The sequence below is a fragment of the Lissotriton vulgaris genome, chromosome 11, assembly GCF_964263255.1.
Source record: "Lissotriton vulgaris chromosome 11, aLisVul1.2, whole genome shotgun sequence".
NCBI lineage: Eukaryota > Metazoa > Chordata > Amphibia > Caudata > Salamandridae > Lissotriton > Lissotriton vulgaris.
Genome location: NC_141699.1, coordinates 758,971,331 through 758,989,941, shown reverse-complemented (window position 1 = coordinate 758,989,941; position 18,611 = coordinate 758,971,331). Strand labels below are relative to the sequence as shown.

At 44.8% G+C, this 18,611-nt stretch overlaps 1 protein-coding gene across 2 annotated transcripts in view; it reads right to left on the bottom strand.

Annotated features, from left to right (window-relative positions):
* The window catches only part of LOC147683468 (ephrin type-A receptor 3-like), a 522,416-nt gene that overhangs the window by 107,626 nt on the left and 396,179 nt on the right, over nt 1-18,611 (bottom strand). The window contains exon 9 of one of the 2 annotated variants that reach the window (XM_086943881.1): nt 14,800-14,885. In XM_086943881.1, coding sequence (XP_086800007.1) covers nt 14,800-14,885 — 86 coding nt within the window. The remainder of the gene's footprint in view (nt 1-14,799; nt 14,886-18,611) is intronic. The other variant, XM_086943880.1, reaches the window with a different exon arrangement.

Genomic DNA, 18,611 nt, shown 5'->3' with positions numbered 1-18,611 from the left:
GGTTATTCTGAGAGTGTGCAGTTCTTAGTGTGCAGACAGTTGTACCAAGTGTACCAAGCACGACTGATACCAGGGCAAAAACATATTATTCTCAAATAAATCCCATCTTTCGTCTAGGTAGAAAGCTACAATAACAATTAGGTGTCGTGTGCAAACCGAAGCAGAAAGAAAATATGGCGTTTAAACATTTAATAAGCACATGCTAACTTAACACAATATATAGAAACGTAGTAACCATATGACACCCCCCCCAATGATCCGAGGACCGTTGAAAGAGAAAAATATAAGCCAATACTCTATGAAAGGCAAGACATGAAAGCAGAGTTCAATGATATTGAGCCAAGCTAAATGTATGTAAATGTATGTAAAATTTAAAAACACAAAAATGTATGTATGAATGCCTATAGTGGCCACACAAAATATAAAAGTTGAACTTGAGGCCTACTCTCAATTAATAGGCCTTGAACATCTGAAAAAATCGAATGTTCGTATTGAAAAAGGCACCATTCAGAATTACTAAAAAGTCACGTGCCATAATGATGGAAGTCTTCAGAGTCATTCATCGTTGAATGAATATGCAAAATAGGTAGCTACAGCTTCCAACATGAAATCACTGCCATCATCCGAAAACAGTTCAGCCATCCAATTAAGCAATGGAAAAGAACATACGTGCTCCTCCAACACCGATTCCTCTAGCAACATCAGAGGACAACTCAGTGGGTTCTCGAGAACGCTCTGTGCCAGAAAGTCATGCGCCGCTGCGAATATGTCCCACTGACCCATTAGTCCATGCATCGCTGCCACAGCCATAACCCTTTCGCCAGAATAGACCAGCTCGTGAGCCACTACGGGGTACATCAGCTGATCAAAGTTGACGTCAGGAGAAGTCGGTAAACAGAGACACAAATCAATGGCCCAGTCGAAATCACAGCTCAGGCAATGAAACACAGGCTGGACACATGTGAAATAGGAAAATCTGAAGGATAATCCAAAAGCCGTGCTTAAGGTCGCAAGCGGCAAGGAGCCATAGTATTCAAGCATCCGGTTGCGAAACTGCATCAGTAGGGGCTGAGCATTTCCTTGCGCAGGATGGGCATCCATGTTTTATAAAGTAAAATATCACCAGAACGCCTGCAGCCAAAGCCAGCAAAACAGGGAATCCGCCAAACAAGCTAGCGAATATAGAATGAAAGAACGCAGGGATAATACCAAATACTTTTTCAAATGTAGTCACGAGACCACTGCTAACCATTTTAAAAAAATGAGCCAGGCTCGTTGTGGAGGAGGCATTGAAGATTTGATGAACCAGCTCGCAGAAATGAAACGGCAAATCAGTACTTAAAAGTGCCTGTACTTCTGTGCGTGTGTTTGCTATGTGAAGGACATAAGTTTCGCGGGCAGAGCTCAGGGCCACCTGCTTTTGAGACAATAGGGCTCTTATACGGCCTAAACCATTGAATTCAGCTCTCAAGGTTGGTATTCTTGGCCAAATTAAAACATCTGAATTCCCGTGCGTGGGTGGATATAACACATTCTTGCAGCAAACCACCCTTTCTGAAACGGTAACCACATATGCGATACCAGCCTCTAACCCACAACAAAATTTGTTATTCAAAAGTAAATAACTACCGTTGGACAACAAAGTAAACGTGGGAACTATTGCAGGAACTGGTGTCCCTTTCAAAACACAGGCCAAATTAGGTTTGTCCTGATTACAAGAACCATGCAACTGGATGTGTCTGCATATTAGTGAGCGGTCAGGCGACTGTGTACATTCTTCACCATTCAGATTCACTTCATTTCCCTCTTTCAGGCATCTGTAAGTGTATGGTAAAGACCATGTCTCATGGAGGAAAGCACTGCCTAATGGTTCATATCGCCCAATGGCTATATATTTCATACAATTTGTAAATTTATACAAAGCAAAGGGTAAGGTAATAACACCATGGATAAGCCATGTAGCAGCGGTCACCTCAGCCACAGAAAAGGGCAAGGATTCTAATTTTTCAATGTGTAACATAGAAAATGTTGCATCTCTCATTGATAGCATACGCTGTTTTTCAGTCAGATTAAATGGGGCAAATAGTGACGAGATGTTCAAAAAATTCCAAGGAACTCGACCAGACTTAAGAGTCTGTAGTGTCCAAGCAAATTGCATCACAGAACGTAATTGATTTTGACCATGATATAACACGGACACTTCATCATGTACAATGTCAACAACAGAAGACACAATATTGTTCAACGTGTAAATTCGGGAAGAAAGCGTGTTAATACTGTTATCAACAACTGCAAGCACCTTTTCTAAATTTGCTTGATCAATAGCTCTCAGGCGTTTAGCAGCCTCAACCTGGGTAACTTTCCAAATTTCATTGTAAATCGCATAAAGCCATCGTTTAGATCTACCTTTAACTGGTCCTTTTATAAAATCGTTCAAATCCACATTATCATTTAATAGAGACAGATGTAGTTTAACTGCAGCTAATGTGGAGTGAGAGATTCGGGATGAGACATGCACGGTGCAAAGCCTCAGTGCCTTGTACCTGCCAATCTTTGGTACCCCAAACCGATTTAAGGTCAATAGTTCCTTTCCAAAACTCGTAGCCATCTACAGCCAACCTGTCCAGAAAGGACTTCGAATACCGCAATTTTGTATCGGTAAGTCTAACTTTGGACATGGACTTTTGTGTCATTTTAAAATAAAATGACTCGGGATTAGATTGATTAAAGTCTGTAAAATAGGTGTATTTTTTCAGAAACGTATTGGAACTGCCCCCAAATGGAGTAGGGCAATGTTCCCATTGTGTATAATTTACCGCAACCCTCCTGGAATTTGTCTTATGTAAAAAATGATTACCATAGTGTTGAAAACAAAACAAATCACCATAATTAATAGAATCTGTGTACAGATCCTCAGCATCGAAGGCAGCATAATACTTTAAATCAGAGAATAATGCTTCTACGGCCCGAATATCCCAATCATCAGAGCGTATATTCTGTTTAATTACATCTCCCATGTTTACTCTAAGCACATTTGGAACATTAATCACTTCAGTGGGCCCATGTATCTGAAACCTAACCGCATCCCACACAATCCCATCAAGGACAGGCCAAGCAGTAATATTAACTGTATTTAAGTTTCGTTTCAGTCTGTGCGCAGAATGTGAAGAGGAAAGAGGGGCCAATGTTCCATTAAGGTACCGAATTCCTGTTCTTTCTTTAACGTAGTGACCATCAATCAGGCGGAAAAAATAAAACACAAAACCAATTGACATAAAAAGATAGAATGAAAAAAGGATCAACCAAATGTATGTCCAAGGCGGAATTAAAAAATGTTTTTTAAACAACGTGGCATATCTTGCAATGTTTGTGGGTTTCTTTGAGAGTTCCGAAATAGAGTCAAAAGAGAATCTGGACTGGCCTGCCAAACGGGTCTGTAAATCAGGCATCGATAAATCAGCAGGATAAGTGTAGTTTAGCTCATCAATGTTAGTATCAGGAATAGTATTTAATAGAGGACTGGATATGGCAGGCATCTCGAGGGACACCTCCTGTTCTGCACCAGATGTAATAGCCAGCACAGAGTGCCTCACCATGGAAGGACAGGATACAGCCGGTGTCATGCTATGAAGAATCGGCCACCCTGTGTGTCTTGACATTGTCAATAGAAATAAATCTGTTTTCCTTACGACCTGGAAGTGGTGGTAAAATGACTGTTCTTGTGCCCTTCACTCCAAGAACTCGAACCGGTGCTCGATATGAGGGACCAAACTCTTTCTTGTTATCGATCTTCTCTCGAACCAGTTCTCCAACTTGGGGTAGCCAGCCAACTACCGGGATCTGCAGCGCATCATCCGATGTGGAGGGCAAATGTTCCTTTGCAAGACTGTCTCTGGTCTTTTGTAGATTCTGTAAAACATTGCAATGTTCATCTACGTCAAAGGCCGTGGCCTGGGCCGTGCTGTCTAGCCCATCGAGGTCAGGTACATACATCTTGATACCAAAGAGCATTTCGTATGGGGTCCGCCCACCCAGAGACCTTCTAGGGAGATTATTAAGCGCACGCTGCACGCCTATGAGGTGGGCTAATCAGTTTCTGCCAGTGCCTATAACTCGAGCTGTCAAAGATTGCTTTAAGTCGCGGTTCATTCGTTCAACTACACTATTACCCTCAGGTCTGTAGGGACTCGAAAATTTGACTTGGACCCCCATCAAAACCATAGCATCCTTATACGCCTTAGAGGCAAAAGCCGGACCCTGATCCGAATGGAAGGTACCACAGGCAAAAATTCCCACAAAGACTCGCAAATCCTTAATGACAGTACGTGAATCAGCGCTTCGATGTGGCCATACCCACACAAAGCGTGTGCATGAATCAACTGCTACTAAGATGTACTTATACGCAGTATCAGAAGAAAATGGACTGCAGTGATCCAATTAAACACATCCAAGTGGTTTATTCGAGATGTACAACTGTGTCTGAGGCGGACGCGCAGCAGTTGAAGGCTTAATCTGCTGGCAAATGTCACATTGAAGAACATATTCACGCGTCTGTTTGTACAGTCCCCGCCACCAGAATCTCTGTTGTAGCTGAGTTACAGTGGCCGAGACGCCCGCATGCGCAGACGCCACACCTTCATGAGCCGCTGTAATCAAAGCAGCCCTGCGATCCGAGTTGGGAACTAGACGTTCGCCAACATCAGGGATTTTCACATAAGGAACCTTATCGGGACTTAAGTGGTATGTGTATTTAGAAGGGAACCCGCAGGATATTTACTTCCCTTCTCCGTTGCAGCAACAGCTGCCAAGATGTCATCATCTATTTTGCTTTTGGACCTCGTGACTGCTGCAACTAGGTATTTCGATACCGCTGACTTCGCTGCTTCATCAGCAAACGAGTTGCCAACAGCGTGGACCCCCACGCGCTGATGACCGAGAGTATGAATCACAAAGACAAGTGGCAGCTTCTCTTTAAGTTCCGCCACTCGGACCTAGATCGTCTTGTGTTTTATTGTGCTACCTTTGGAGTCACGAAATTCATTCTGAATCCAAAAGAACAAGTTTTCATTGTAAGATTGGACACAGTAGTAAGAGTCACTTACGATCAAAGTCGTCACACTAGGATCTGCGTACTCTAATGCAAGCATCAGAGCACGAAGCTCTGCTAATTGTGCGGTGCAGTCCCCAAGCGTCTGCGTGTGCACAACACTGGACTCGAACTCATCGTTCACCATGGCACCGACCACAATGGCGCAAGCGGAAACGTAGGCATGTTTAGAGCCATGCGCAACCTGCGCCGAACCATCAGTGTAAATGATGCAATGGAAATCCTCCAACGGCCGCATTGCTAATGGAGCAGGATGAACAAATTCATACTGTAAATACTCCTGCGACCGTAAAGTGGCGTCAAAAATAAACGTGACATCCTGGGACGTCAAGGATGCAGCCCATTGAATCCACCTAGGGTGCAAAGCTTTGGAATTAGGTACACTGGCTTTCGTAACCGCCTCTAAGGCAGGACACGGGGTAACAACCAACATGCGCTTTCCTTGTGACAGGGCACGTTCCCTAAGAATTGCCATCTGCACAGCCGTTAAAACTTTCTCTACAGTGGAAAACCGCAATTCAGCCGAAGTGTACAAGTGTGACTTGTAAGCAATAGGTACTGTGTCTCCTTCATTAAAAGTCAGGTACGTGAAACCCACCGCCCCAGGGATAATTCTTATCACCAGGTTGGTCTGGTTATCACGAGTCTGTAAGTATTCAGAAGCGAGCAAATCAGCCTGCAAAGACTGCAGAATGGCCGAATGCTCAGGCAGCCAGCATGATTTGGAAAAAGATGGTTGTATCAAAGCATACAAAGGCTTGATACGCTGGGCATATTCCGGAATGTATGTCCTCCCGAAATTCAGAAAGCCCAGAAGAGATTGTAATTTTTTCAGTGTTGTCGGAGAGCGCAATTGTGCGCACTTCTCCAGGAAATGGGGTGCTAAACCCTTCACTTCGTTGTTAAGCTCGTAACCTAGAAACAACACAGTGAACTCTGCAATGTGCGACTTTGCAAAGTTAAACTTGTAACCCATGTCAGCAAAGTTACAAATTATGCTATTTACTCGACACAGATGCTCCCAAAGATCGTCGTCTGTGAGATAAATGTCATCCACATACGAACAAGCAACTGGGTCGAAGCTCTCCAGAAGAGAGACAATGCGTGCGGAAAATACTCCAGGACTGTTCTTGTAGCCCAATGGGAGTCGTTTAAATATTTTTTGCACACCGGCGCATGTAAAACTGGTCCATTGGGAACTTAGACCGTCTAATCTATGGGCATAAAAACCATTGGAAATGTCAAGCGTGGTTTTGAACCGTTTACGCTCAAGACTATTCACTAACGCAGAGCCATGAGTATTCTGTACTGCACAGTTACGGCAATGCGAGTTCAAATGCCTATAATCCAAAATCAACCGATATGAGCCGTCTGGCTTGTTCACAGTAAAAAGGGGGTTATTCATCGGTGACACACACGTTTCAATTACACCTTGATATTCCAATTGTTCAAGGATAGCTGCGACTGAAGCTTTCGCTTCACGCCGTATGGGATATTGAGGTTGAGGCTGTGGCTGCGACCGTAGAGGAATCTCGTGGCTTGGTGACAATTTATCCCAGCCACATTGATTGCGGTACACAGCCGGCGCAAGCGCCAGAGCCCACTCTTCTGCAAAATGCAGCGCCTCCACCCTCGGCACAGTGTGCTCGAAGCTGGGTAGGATTACCTCCTCCCCTCGCGGAGCTGCGAGAACAAAAGGTGGGGGCCAGTCAGCCTCCGAAAGCAAAATGTCATACGTAGACGAGAGATTTTCCCAAAATACCCCTTTTACAGTTCGCTGCATGTCACCTTCAATTAACAGGACAATTTCAAAAAGACGTTCAGGGGGAGCAACATGCGTATCTGCAGTTTCAATCACAACATAAGAATCAGTCGCTGTCACCTTCAACAGTGGACGGAGGGCCTCTCTCACTATGGTAATCTCTGCTGCGCTGTCCAGCAAGGTCAGAGCCCACGTCAGATTCCGAAGCCGCGTTCTCACTATCTGGGGCATAACGATGCGCGGTCAGTGCAGCGACTTTCTTCGTAGCAAACTGTGGTCTCTTGGGCGTAGAGCCTTCCTGCTGATCTCAACTGGCACGCGGGCGGGGCTGACCACGTCCTTGCTGGCCACCCCGGCCCCTGCTGCCCCCTCCACCACCGGTTGACGGAGCCGATGAGTCCTGAAAGGAACGAGGAGAGCGTTGGTCAGAAGCCTGAAACCTCTCAGGTGATTTAATCATCGCGCGGTCGCGCAAATCATAAACACGATCCGACTGCGCAGGCAACGGAGACGCAGGAGCAGAAACCTGTGTTTGTTGTTGTTGTTGCTTACCCTGATTCTGCTTTTTAGGCCAATTTTGTTTCTTGGACTTTTGTTGACCATTAGTTTCCGATGTCTGACCCTGGGGCTGCTTCTTCTCTTTATCAGGAAAAGCCTTAAGCCCCTTCGCATTGCGGCCAACCATTTTGTAAGCAGCCACAATTATCCTTGCCAACCGTCGGGGTCGTTCGGCCTCTGGAACCAACGCCAACGCGTTAGCAACTTGAAAGTTCACTGCATCCCCCTTGACATTTGCAAGGATCAGATCGCAAACTACATCAAAGGAGCCACACAGGCGCATACCCAATTCAACAGCCGACTCTGGTCCGTGTTCGTCTTGAACACGTTTAAGGACCCCACCTAGATTGGTCACAGACAGGGAGCCATAGCACCTCGCATAGACCGCTGCAAAAGTCTTGCCCCAGGTCTCACAGTCAACAAGTTCAGGGGCCAAATCTTTCGGCAAACTTAGTGTAAGAATCCGGTGCTTATCACCCGGACTCGTGTTGGGAAACACAGCTTCCAGCTGGCCGAATTTCTCAGCAAGCCAGAACGGAAAATCATCCTTGTCCTGGGGCTTTTTACCCATCACGGAATTAACCATGACCGGATTGATTTTCAGACCAGCATGTTCTGCACGAAGCTGTGCGCCCCTAGGGGCCGCGTCCTGAACATTACGGCTAGTGTAATGAACAAGCGCTCTAATCACTTCCACCGCAACTTCATGAAGCCGTCGCAGATCTCCCACGTTACAAGTGGCACGTCGGGGGTGAGGAGTAAATCCAGCCAAAGCGGGCCAAGGAGTGCCCGGAATGGACAATGGACCTAACCTCGGAGCGGTTAAAGCGTGCGGTAGGGCGCCACCAAACCAAACTCCATACTGCCAAGCATGAATAGGAACTTCCAGTGCTCTGTACGGAGCGTACGCAGCCGGTACATCTGAAGCAGTGTATGAGTGGAACACACCAGAATTAGCGTCCACCGGCGGAAATGTCACCCACGAATAAAACAGTTCGTACGGGTAAGCATGTTCTGCACTCACTACCAGAACCACAGCCAAGCCCTCTAGAGGAACATCATACATCCGCAAATGGTCACGCACCGCAATACGACTATGCTGCGGGATGTCCACGGCTTGAGCCATGTCAGCACAGGAACGAGAAAACACAAAGAATACTTTGTAGCACAACTGGGTAGTAATTCAAAGAAACCGTTTTAGATAGATTCAAGCTTGAAAAATACCTATTTCAAAAATAGGTAGGTTTTTCCGACACTGCCGTTTTCCGGAAACGGGAATGTAGGCGTCAAGGTTTGAATGATATACTACTCGAGTGTCATGAAATAAGGCCAATCAACGTTTGGGCGCCATGTAGCAGGGTTTCCGTTCTCCCACAGAACTGTGCACAGAGATCTAGAACCTGGGTGAGTTAGGGTGACCCACAACTCACCTTTGTTTCAGAAATCCCCTTACCAAGCTAGCTACAGTGTCGCATCGGTAGTAAATACTTCCCAATGACTTAGACAATCCAGAACATGAACTTAGAATACCTCAGGTATCGTGGAACACATGAACACTCTTTCGTTATATTATCATTCCAAACCGAAACTGGGAGGCAGAGAATACACGTGCAAGTTTGAAATGTTTATTTTTCAATGCACCATTCTCAAACGCAGTATCTTGTATAATATCAACATACATATTATAAAAATCAGAGTCAGCAGCATAGTCACTAATCCATAGTAAGCAAAAGGTGATAACATGTTATGATTAGGGGTGGGCGGCCAGCTACGCTCCGTGCACGGAGTGTGCGTAGTGCCGCCCACTCCGCATTTTGCGGAGCTGGCGGAGCCAGGCGGCACTACGCACGCTCCGCAGACGGAGCGTAGCTGGCCGCCACCCGCCTCCCTCCCGCCCTCCCTAAATACTTTAAAATAAAGGAATGCTATAAATTAAAAAGCACTTACCTTGCCGCCGCTGGCCGCCGCGTTCCCCGGGGCTCGTTATCTTCCGTCTTCCGTCTTTATCAGTAATGCGCATGCGCGGGCGGCCGCGCATGCGCATTTTCACGAGAAAATGCGCATGCGCGGCCGCCCGCGCATGCGCATTACTGATAAAGACGGAAGACGGAAGATAACGAGCCCCGGGGAACGCGGCGGCAAGGTAAGTGCTTTTTAATTTATAGCATTCCTTTATTTTAAAGTATTTAGGGAGGGCGGGAGGGAGGCGGGTGGCGGGGCTGGCGGCCAGTGGTTTTGCGGAGTGGGGCTACGCGGAGTGCGGAGGTGGGCGTAGTTTCTCGCCCACTTCGCGTAGCTCCGCGAAGCCCCACTCCGCGAACTCCACCCAGGGTTAGTTATGATGCAAAATCTATAGAATTCTGTATCACCTATATTTCGCGCACCCTAATTAGCATATTATATTATATCTAAGAAGGTCTCATCTGGGTTCTTAGCAGGGCGGACCCATACCTCTAATTCTCAGTAGGAGGAGATCACATCAACAGCTACCAGCTCTCAGCATGCTCAGCATCAAGTGTGTTGATTCATTCCCTGTAACTGTATCTAAATCCACGTAGAGCCAAATGTTGGCACAAACATTATTTGTGTTATGTCTAACGTGGTGCGAGGATCAGGCCTTCAGTAACCTTGTGTTAGGTTATTCTGAGAGTGTGCAGTTCTCAGTGTGCAGACAGTTGTACCAAGTGTACCAAGCACGACTGATACCAGGGCAATAACATATTATTCTCAAATAAATCCCATCTTTCGTCTAGGTAGAAAGCTACAATAACAATTAGGTGTCGTGTGCAAACCGAAGCAGAAAGAAAATATGGCGTTTTTACACAATATATAGAAACGTAGTAACCATATGACATTACCATAATAGCTGGGACATTTGGTTTTCATGATCGTTTTTTATTCGGTTCCACACTTTAAGGGCTTAACCTTTTTTCGCAAATAGCTGGTTATTTATCACAAATTCAAACCTGCTTCTAGGTGAGCAACATAATGCTTCTAAACATGTTGCCAATTTTGGAAAGGAAACAACATATTATAGACAATGTTATTTCAAGGTGTCAATGTTGTTTATAATTTGTTGCCTGACAGGATGCAGTCATAATAGATCGAATGAGTGTCAAACAATCTACCCATTACGGATAGCGGCAGGCAGAGCCAGAAATAAATGGAGTCCTCCTGTCCCTGGAGGACTCTACCCATATTAAGACTATATCGGGCCTCCGAGGTGTTTGCTATCTGTATCCGCTGATACCGGAAGTGATTCTGTTCCCATCTGAGCTCAGTTTCGGAGAGCTCGGCTGGTCTCCCCTTTGCCAGCGCAGCCTTGGGGAACTGAACACACATCCACAACAGTAACCTCACTGACTGGTCAGGTTGGATGACGGATTCCAATGTGTCATCTCGATAAAGTGAGACAACATGGGTGACGACTCGACTCCGCAATATTGTGGCAAAGGTGAATTGCCATTGGTTCCATCACCAGAGAGAAAAGAAGCAGCGGCAAGAGAATCCCTGTCTCATACCTCTCTCAATAGGGAAGCTCTCTAAAACAAAAGGGCCAGTTCGAACATGCGCGACCAGGCCAGAATAGAGCAGTTTCACCCATGATAGAAACGCTGGTTCAAGCCCCATTCTCCAGCGAACCTCTCAGAGGTATTCCTAATCGAGGGTGTTGAACTTTTTTGGACATCTAGCACAATGAGTGTAGCACATGGGAGAATCTGCGGCGATTCATCTGTGTCCCCTGTCTCCCAGGCATAAAGTCAAACTGGTCATCATGCAACAAGTGGGTGACTATGCCTTGCAGCCTAGTGGCCAGGACCTTTGAAAGTAGCTTAGTATCTACTCGCAGCATTGTCAAAGGCTGATATGAGCTAGGATCTTGAAAATCCTTACCTGGCTTGAGAGGCATGGTTACCTCTGCTTCACGCATTGCCTGTGGTAATATCCCACAACTCTGTGCCTCCTGGAGCGTCTCTAATAACCAGGGAGGTGTAACTCAGAATATGTTTGGTAGTATTCCACCAGCAAGCCATCTCCCGGACCGCATCCCTCAGTTCCTCTAACAAAAGCCCCCCCCCCCCAACAGGGCCGGACTGGGACCCAAAACCGGCCCTGGCAAAGTGCTCGGCAGGTGCGGCCAAGCTCTCTGCCAGAGCCGGTTTTCGGACGATTTTGTTACAGGGTCGATTTTGCAGCTATGCTGCAAAAACGGCACAGTAACAAAAACGGCCCCCAGGGGCCCAAAACTGGCCCCCACCCGTGCGGCGCACCTGGGGATTGCCCGGTGCCCGCTACGGCCAGTCCGGCCCTGCCCCCCAATAGTGTCTCCACCTAGTAGGGCATGAGACGAGGGAGAGGTAGATGATCTAAAAAAACTGCTTGCCCTAGGTGATCGGCCATCTTCCGTTGTACCATAAACTTTCTCAAGGTGATTCTACTGGAGGAGATTAATAGCAGTCTGTGACCCTTCCAGTGGACCATCCAGTCACCTCAGACCAAGAATCACCGGTTGTGATAGTTCTCTCTTAAGTAACCATGCCAGCAGCCATCCCAAATTGTCACCCTCGCGATGCAGCAACTGGAGATAATCCCGCCTGACCAATCAGTCCAACCTATACCAGGTCTCCTCTGGGCCAACAAAAGCAGCGCACACCGGTTCCTCAAAGCAGGGGCGTCTTATTGGAGGTCCATCAGCTGCCGTTATTCTTTGAGCAGTTGTACCTCCAGCGGCGTCTAGCGCCACTAATACATGACAGGCACTCCCCAGTGTCACCGCCTTCAGCGTATCCCACTCCACTCCCTGGTATGCCGTTGTCGACCAGTTGGATTCAAAAGAACTGGCAGTCACTGTCCGGAGCTCTTCTCGAAACAGCAAATCTGTGAAAGGATACTTACTGCCTGACCTGCGGAAGGTGGTATCTATTTAATACACTTAAGGATGATCAATGCAATGCAGATTTAAAAACTTCAAAGCATATGTGGGCATTGCAAGAGTGCCTTTTAGCAGTGGCAGCTGCATGGTTGGATGTATTGCCATTTTAAGAATGAATTGGGGCACTCTGCTTTCATTCGATGTGATTTTTTCCCCTGTCTATATTCGCCCTTTCTGAATGAAGCCTGTTCTGTTTGCCTTTCAACAGTTAAGGCATCTTTGCTGTATAAATTGTGAGTTTTCCTTCACTCCACGTCTCTCTGGTGCCCCCCTAGCTCTGAGGAGTGCAGCAGTGCTTTTTCAAGTTACTGTCAACCTTTAAATGAGATCCTCTATAATCACCGGAGGCACAGTTCGCTCGACAGGAGCGCAGATTCAAAAGGTTTGCCAGAATATGACATTTGTAGCCCTTGAAAGTCGGCGAGAAGCCTGTCTCAGTTACAGTTTTTGCGCTCAGCGTTTTCCAGCACAGTCTAACTCTGTGGGAATTCCTTCGCATTTTCGATCCACATGTATGCCCTTTTCACCCTTGCTAAAAAAAATATAATTCTATACAGTGTGTATCATTTAAAGGAGAACCTGAAAATGCTGAGTGTGTTCTTAGCCACTGAAAAGCACGACACTATTTTGGCTCTATCAATTACATAACGATGAAAAGCTCTGAGTTCGCAAAATAATCAATTAATGGTGGAAGGATTTGAAAAATTGAAAATTTAGCCCATTCGGTTATATAGAGGAGTGTACAACACATGGGGAATTAATGACACAAATAAGCAGAGGGAGAGAGAGAAAGCAAGAATGATAGGCTAAGGGCAGTGCTTTAAATGGGAAAAAATAGTGCAGGTACTCATTTAAATGTGGCCAGTGGGCGGGGCTAGGGCGGGGCTAAATGCGAGACATGCGAAGTTTTTCGGCATATACCAGTTGCAATACACACGAGAAATTTCTTTTCATAAACAAATCCGGTTAATTCCTTATACAAAATGAAAGTCAAACTGTGATATTTTAACCTTTCCTTATTTTGTCATATTTCTCATAAAAACACGCACACACAAGCAGACACTCACACAAAAGAATCGGGTCGGATTAAAGCCCTTTTAACCTCCCATGGCTTTTCACATTGTGCTGTAACTGGGCTGCCTCGATTCCTTGCAACACATTATGATGGCGAACACTAAGATATCATGCAAATGAGCCCACGCTGAATAGTTCAGCGGGGGCTCAGCTCAGTGCTTTAAAAGTGATTTGGCTGAACAAAGAGAAAGGCAACTACCAATAGAGGCCAATGCGCCTACCCTCCAGGAGTACCGGTACTCTCCACGGCCGTAGAAAAAGTGCCGGTACTCAGGGTGATAAAAATAAGAAATGCTGGTACTCAGTACCGGTGAGTACCGGCCCATTTAAAGCACTGGCTAAGGGTATAAGTCATCGACTCATCTGTTCATTTTAGGCCTCATTATGAGTCGTTGGGGGACCTAACACACAAGATTTGTGGGAACATTGTGGGTCGGGAGTTTTTTATCCACACGCAGTACCTTCCCAAAGTAGGCAAAGGATCTAGGTGAAGAAATGCATAGAAATATACATAGATATAAACATGCTGAACTTGGAGTGGAAAGACCGATGCCTACATGTTATTCCCCATTATCTGATAATCATGAGTATTTTCCCAACCCTGAATTTACTGATGGCTGTGGGATTGGTGTTAGTGCTGTGCATGAAATATAGCTCTATTACCAGGCAATTTAGCAATAAGTGAGGTAGTGGCAACAAGGAAATGTAGAAATTTAAACGCGGCATCCAGAGTCACAGAATCAGGATTTGGAAAAGTCTATGATTGTAGAGTGGGCATACTACTATGAAAATCTGCTAGTTTAACATATTATCCATCACCATAAATTTAGGATTATGGCCTGGAACAGGGTATTCCAGGATGGGCTACCTTGCAGAAGTAGATGAACACCTACAAGCGTTTCAGGTGTTGGGGCATTCATTAACCTCTTACTGGTAGTTTTCCACCATGCAATTCCACAAAAAATGTACACCTGCGAAACTCAATAGCCCCGTATTTAATGGTGATCTACGAAAAGTGGTTTAATCACAGGAAAGAGCCGAAAAGTGTAAAAGTGAAAAGGCACAGTAATGCATAATTTAGTCACTCAGATGTACCATAGAGTGAAAAATCTGCATGAATACCTTTCATCAATTAGAGACCTCCAGGAATTTCGAACTTTTACTTCCAGGTCTTGATGAATTGAACTCAGACAGACTAACATTTCTCACTTACACCAACTCCGCCAACATTAACACTCACTGAATACTTTTAACACAAAATCCTTGCAATCATTTTTTCGCCAACAAAATTGACCAAGTGCATCCCAGTCTATGAAAATGAATTTGATGTACAATGATATAGAAGAAATCTTTGGGCGCCCTTACCTCTTCCATGCTGGAAGTGCATTTTGTCTTCATCAGGATCCTGCTTCGCCTTGATGTAGCCGCAGTGCCTGCGGAAAGGAAAATCACTACGAGTAGTTACTAACAAACCAGCAGCTGGAGTGTTACTTCATCATATTACCCTGTGGACAAATCATTTCAATTGCCTACTGTTGTATATACAGAAGTTCTTGAGTCAGGTATAAGACAAGCTGGATTTAATAAAGGTTAGTTCCAAGTTCCAGTTTCAAGTAAAAGAGTTAAGAAGACAATAACCCCACCAGGAGTGGCCTCCCTGCCACTCAGCCTGCCTGCCATCAACTGGCACTACACACACCAGCCAGGCACCCAAGATTCTATGATGACATCAGGCATTCCAAGACCCACACCAGCTGGGCAGCAGGGATGTCACCAAAGCTAAATATAACACCTACCTACCCTTTACACACTTTATCCAGATCCATGAGAAAGGCCACCCATTTAGCTGAGAACAGTTCACGTCCGGACTTGGACGAGAAACCAGGCCTGGTAATTCCACTGGACTGCCCCCGGGAGAGGGGTGCTAGTGTCAAGCACCACTGCCACCTTTGTTACAGGGGGGCGATATTGCAGCAATGTTGCAAAACCGGCCCCCAGTAGCGTAACCGGCCCCCATGGGTCAACAACCATCCCTCCTGGAAAACGCCTGATGCCTGGCCAATCCGGCCCTGGAACAGTTGCATACTAGAATATGAAGGTAAACAATATCAACCTGCACATACTGAGTGTACAATAGTGACTTACAAAATATTGTCATGGTAAGCATACACTATTAAGTGGAGGAAATAATGATAACATGTCATCGGGAGCTGCCATTCATTTAACTACAATACTCTCAAGTAGTAGCTCCTGTTGATATCACTCTTAAGTTGGCATAATGCAACTGCACCAGGGTGGCAGCTCCCCTACAGGCGCGTTCAGAATAGGGATTTTATCACAAACTTCTCCTAAGGTGCTTTTAAGAACCTCTCAAAACATTTTTATTTTGCTCTTGCTTATTTTGGTTGAGTTGACTGCAAGATTCTCTAGCTTGGCATGGAAACGTGAATTTCTTTGTGACAACATATTAAGTGAAATATGCTTATTCTTTTAACATATGACAATACTGTTAAAGTTGTTCTACCAGGTTATTAATCTGTGACACAAAATTGCATAGGCAAAAGAAGAGGTGACTAAGCCGCTATTTTTGAGGAAACAACATATCTCACCAAAGCTGATGATATTTCTTTGCAAGATAGTGAGGCCCTCCTTGTCAGAAGCCCTACCTCAACATTTCATGTTACTTTCTCATTCTCTACAGAACACCAGCTTCCAATGCACCATTCACAGATCTATTTCTAGACACAATCTCTGCACTTCTTACAATCTACTCAGATCTATGCATCGTTGGTAACTTCAACATTTGGTTTGACAAACCTAATATGCCGCACCGCAGAACCCTGCTCACTGGCCTAAACACACAACCTACAACTGCTCATACCCAACCCCACACACATCACAGGACAGACATTTGATATAATTTATTGCCAGCCCAGAACTAGTCACATTCCATAGGACTACTCCAGTCACATGGTCAAACCACTACATCGTTGCCTTCCAAAAGTGGGAATATTAATTTTTACCTCTCCGCTATCCAACACTTTCCCTACTGTTGCACTCACTGGAGTGGGAATAGTAATTTTTAACCCTCCGCTATCCAACACTTTCCCTACTGTTGCACTCACTGGAGTGGGAATAGTAATTTTTACCTCTCCGCTATCCAACACTTTCCCTACTGTTGCACTCAATGGAGTAGGAATAGTAATTGTTACCCCCTCGGCTAGCCAACACTTTCCCTACTGTTGCAGTAATTGGAGTGGGAATGGTAATTTTTACCCCTCTGCTATCCAACACTTTCCCTACTGTTGCACTCCCTGGAGTGGAAATAGTAATTTTTACTCCTCCGCTATCCAACACTTTCCCTACTGTTGCAAAAATTGGAGTGGGAATAGTAATTTTTACCCCTCCGCTATCCAATACTTTCCCTAATGTTGCACTCACTGGAGTGGGAATAGTATTTTTTACCCCTACGCTATCCAACAGTTTCCTTACTGTTGCACTCATTGAAGTGCAAAATGTAAGTTTAAAAATTATAAAATATTGAATGTTTTTATTATTAATATAATGTTTTTGTTAGATTTTATGTTATAGATGTACATATATATTTATTTGTAAAGTTATATTTATTCATAACATTTTAAATTAATTTATAATTATTAGTTTATGAATTGCTTTAAAGTAAATATACAGTATATATATTACATTTGATATATGTATGTCTAAATATTTTTAATTAAATGTATTTATTACATTTGTTAAAATATACATTACATCTAAATATTTGTTTTTAAATTAAGTTTATTTTTTAATTTATTTAACATTATTTTGATATATAAAAAATGATATTTTGTACATCGATATTTTTGACATCGATATGTTTTCAAATTTTTTGTACTTTACATTATAAAGATAGGATGCCGATATATTTGCCATCAATATTTATGTGTCGATATTTGTGTATGGGGATATTTTTGTAATCGACATTATGTCAGTGATCCTCGAGCTACTTTCTCTGTTGTACTTTCACACAAGATTATGCTAATGGTCTAGATCACGGCTCATCTTTGTCAACTATGAGAAGATTAAAGAGATTTCAGAAATCAGCTGCTAGGCTCCTCCTATATGTAAAGTCTGGGGCCAATCTGGTCCCCAGTAGCATTTCCTGCCATGCACCTTCTTTGCAGGCTGCACCTAAATCTCCCAGCTCTTCCGTATTCAGCCCTGCCATCCAGTGGGCTGTGCTGCAAAGTGATGAAATTAAATAATCGGGCCCCCAAGTCCTCCTCTAGCAATAGGCCTTTGAAGTGTACAGAGAGACACCTGGTTACACTATCCATCCCAATTCTGTTCCCGGAGTAAGTGTTCAATGGCTTTGAACCCTGCCCTTGGCACCCAAATGGGTAGATCTGGAAAGTAAAAGAGGAGTCTGGGGGACATGACCATTTTCACCAGGACCACCAAGTCAAGATGGGAAGCTTCAGCATCCTCCAGAATGCTACAGTACCTCAGAGAGCCCTGAGCACTCACACAAGTTTGCCCTCTTGTATATCATTGTCCTTCTGATGCATCCACATACCCAAATATTTAAAAGTTCTTAGGTACCACTTGAGTCCAACATTTAACACCACCTCTGGAGGCTCCATTAATCCAGGTGACACAGGGGAAGCGCACAATTTACTCCAGTTTGATCGAAGGCCAGAGACAAAGTCAAACTCCTCTAATAGGGTCACATCCAATGGAATACCCATGTCCACATCCTTCAAGAAGAGGAGCATATCACCCGCATAAAGTGTGACCAAATGCTCCCCATCGTGTAGTGGGATCCCCTTGTCCCGTCGCATCAAGCATGCAAATGGCTCAACCACAAGGACAAACATCATGGGAGAATAGATTGACACGCTCATCCGTTCAGCCACGTGGGTCATACAGTTCCTAAATTAACAGGAGCCACCATCCTCAACAGATGAGAATGTGCAGGCTTTTCATGCTTACCACTTGCGTCAAGTAGACTTAAAGCCCTGGACACGATAGGGGAAAATAAAATTGTATAACCATCACACCGCACATGAAAGAAAACCACTAACTTACAGCCACAGCCCATGCAGGTAAGAGCGGTGGGGCCGGGTGGGGGAGGATTTCGGCTGGCGATGACGACGGAAAATTAACTAAATAATTCA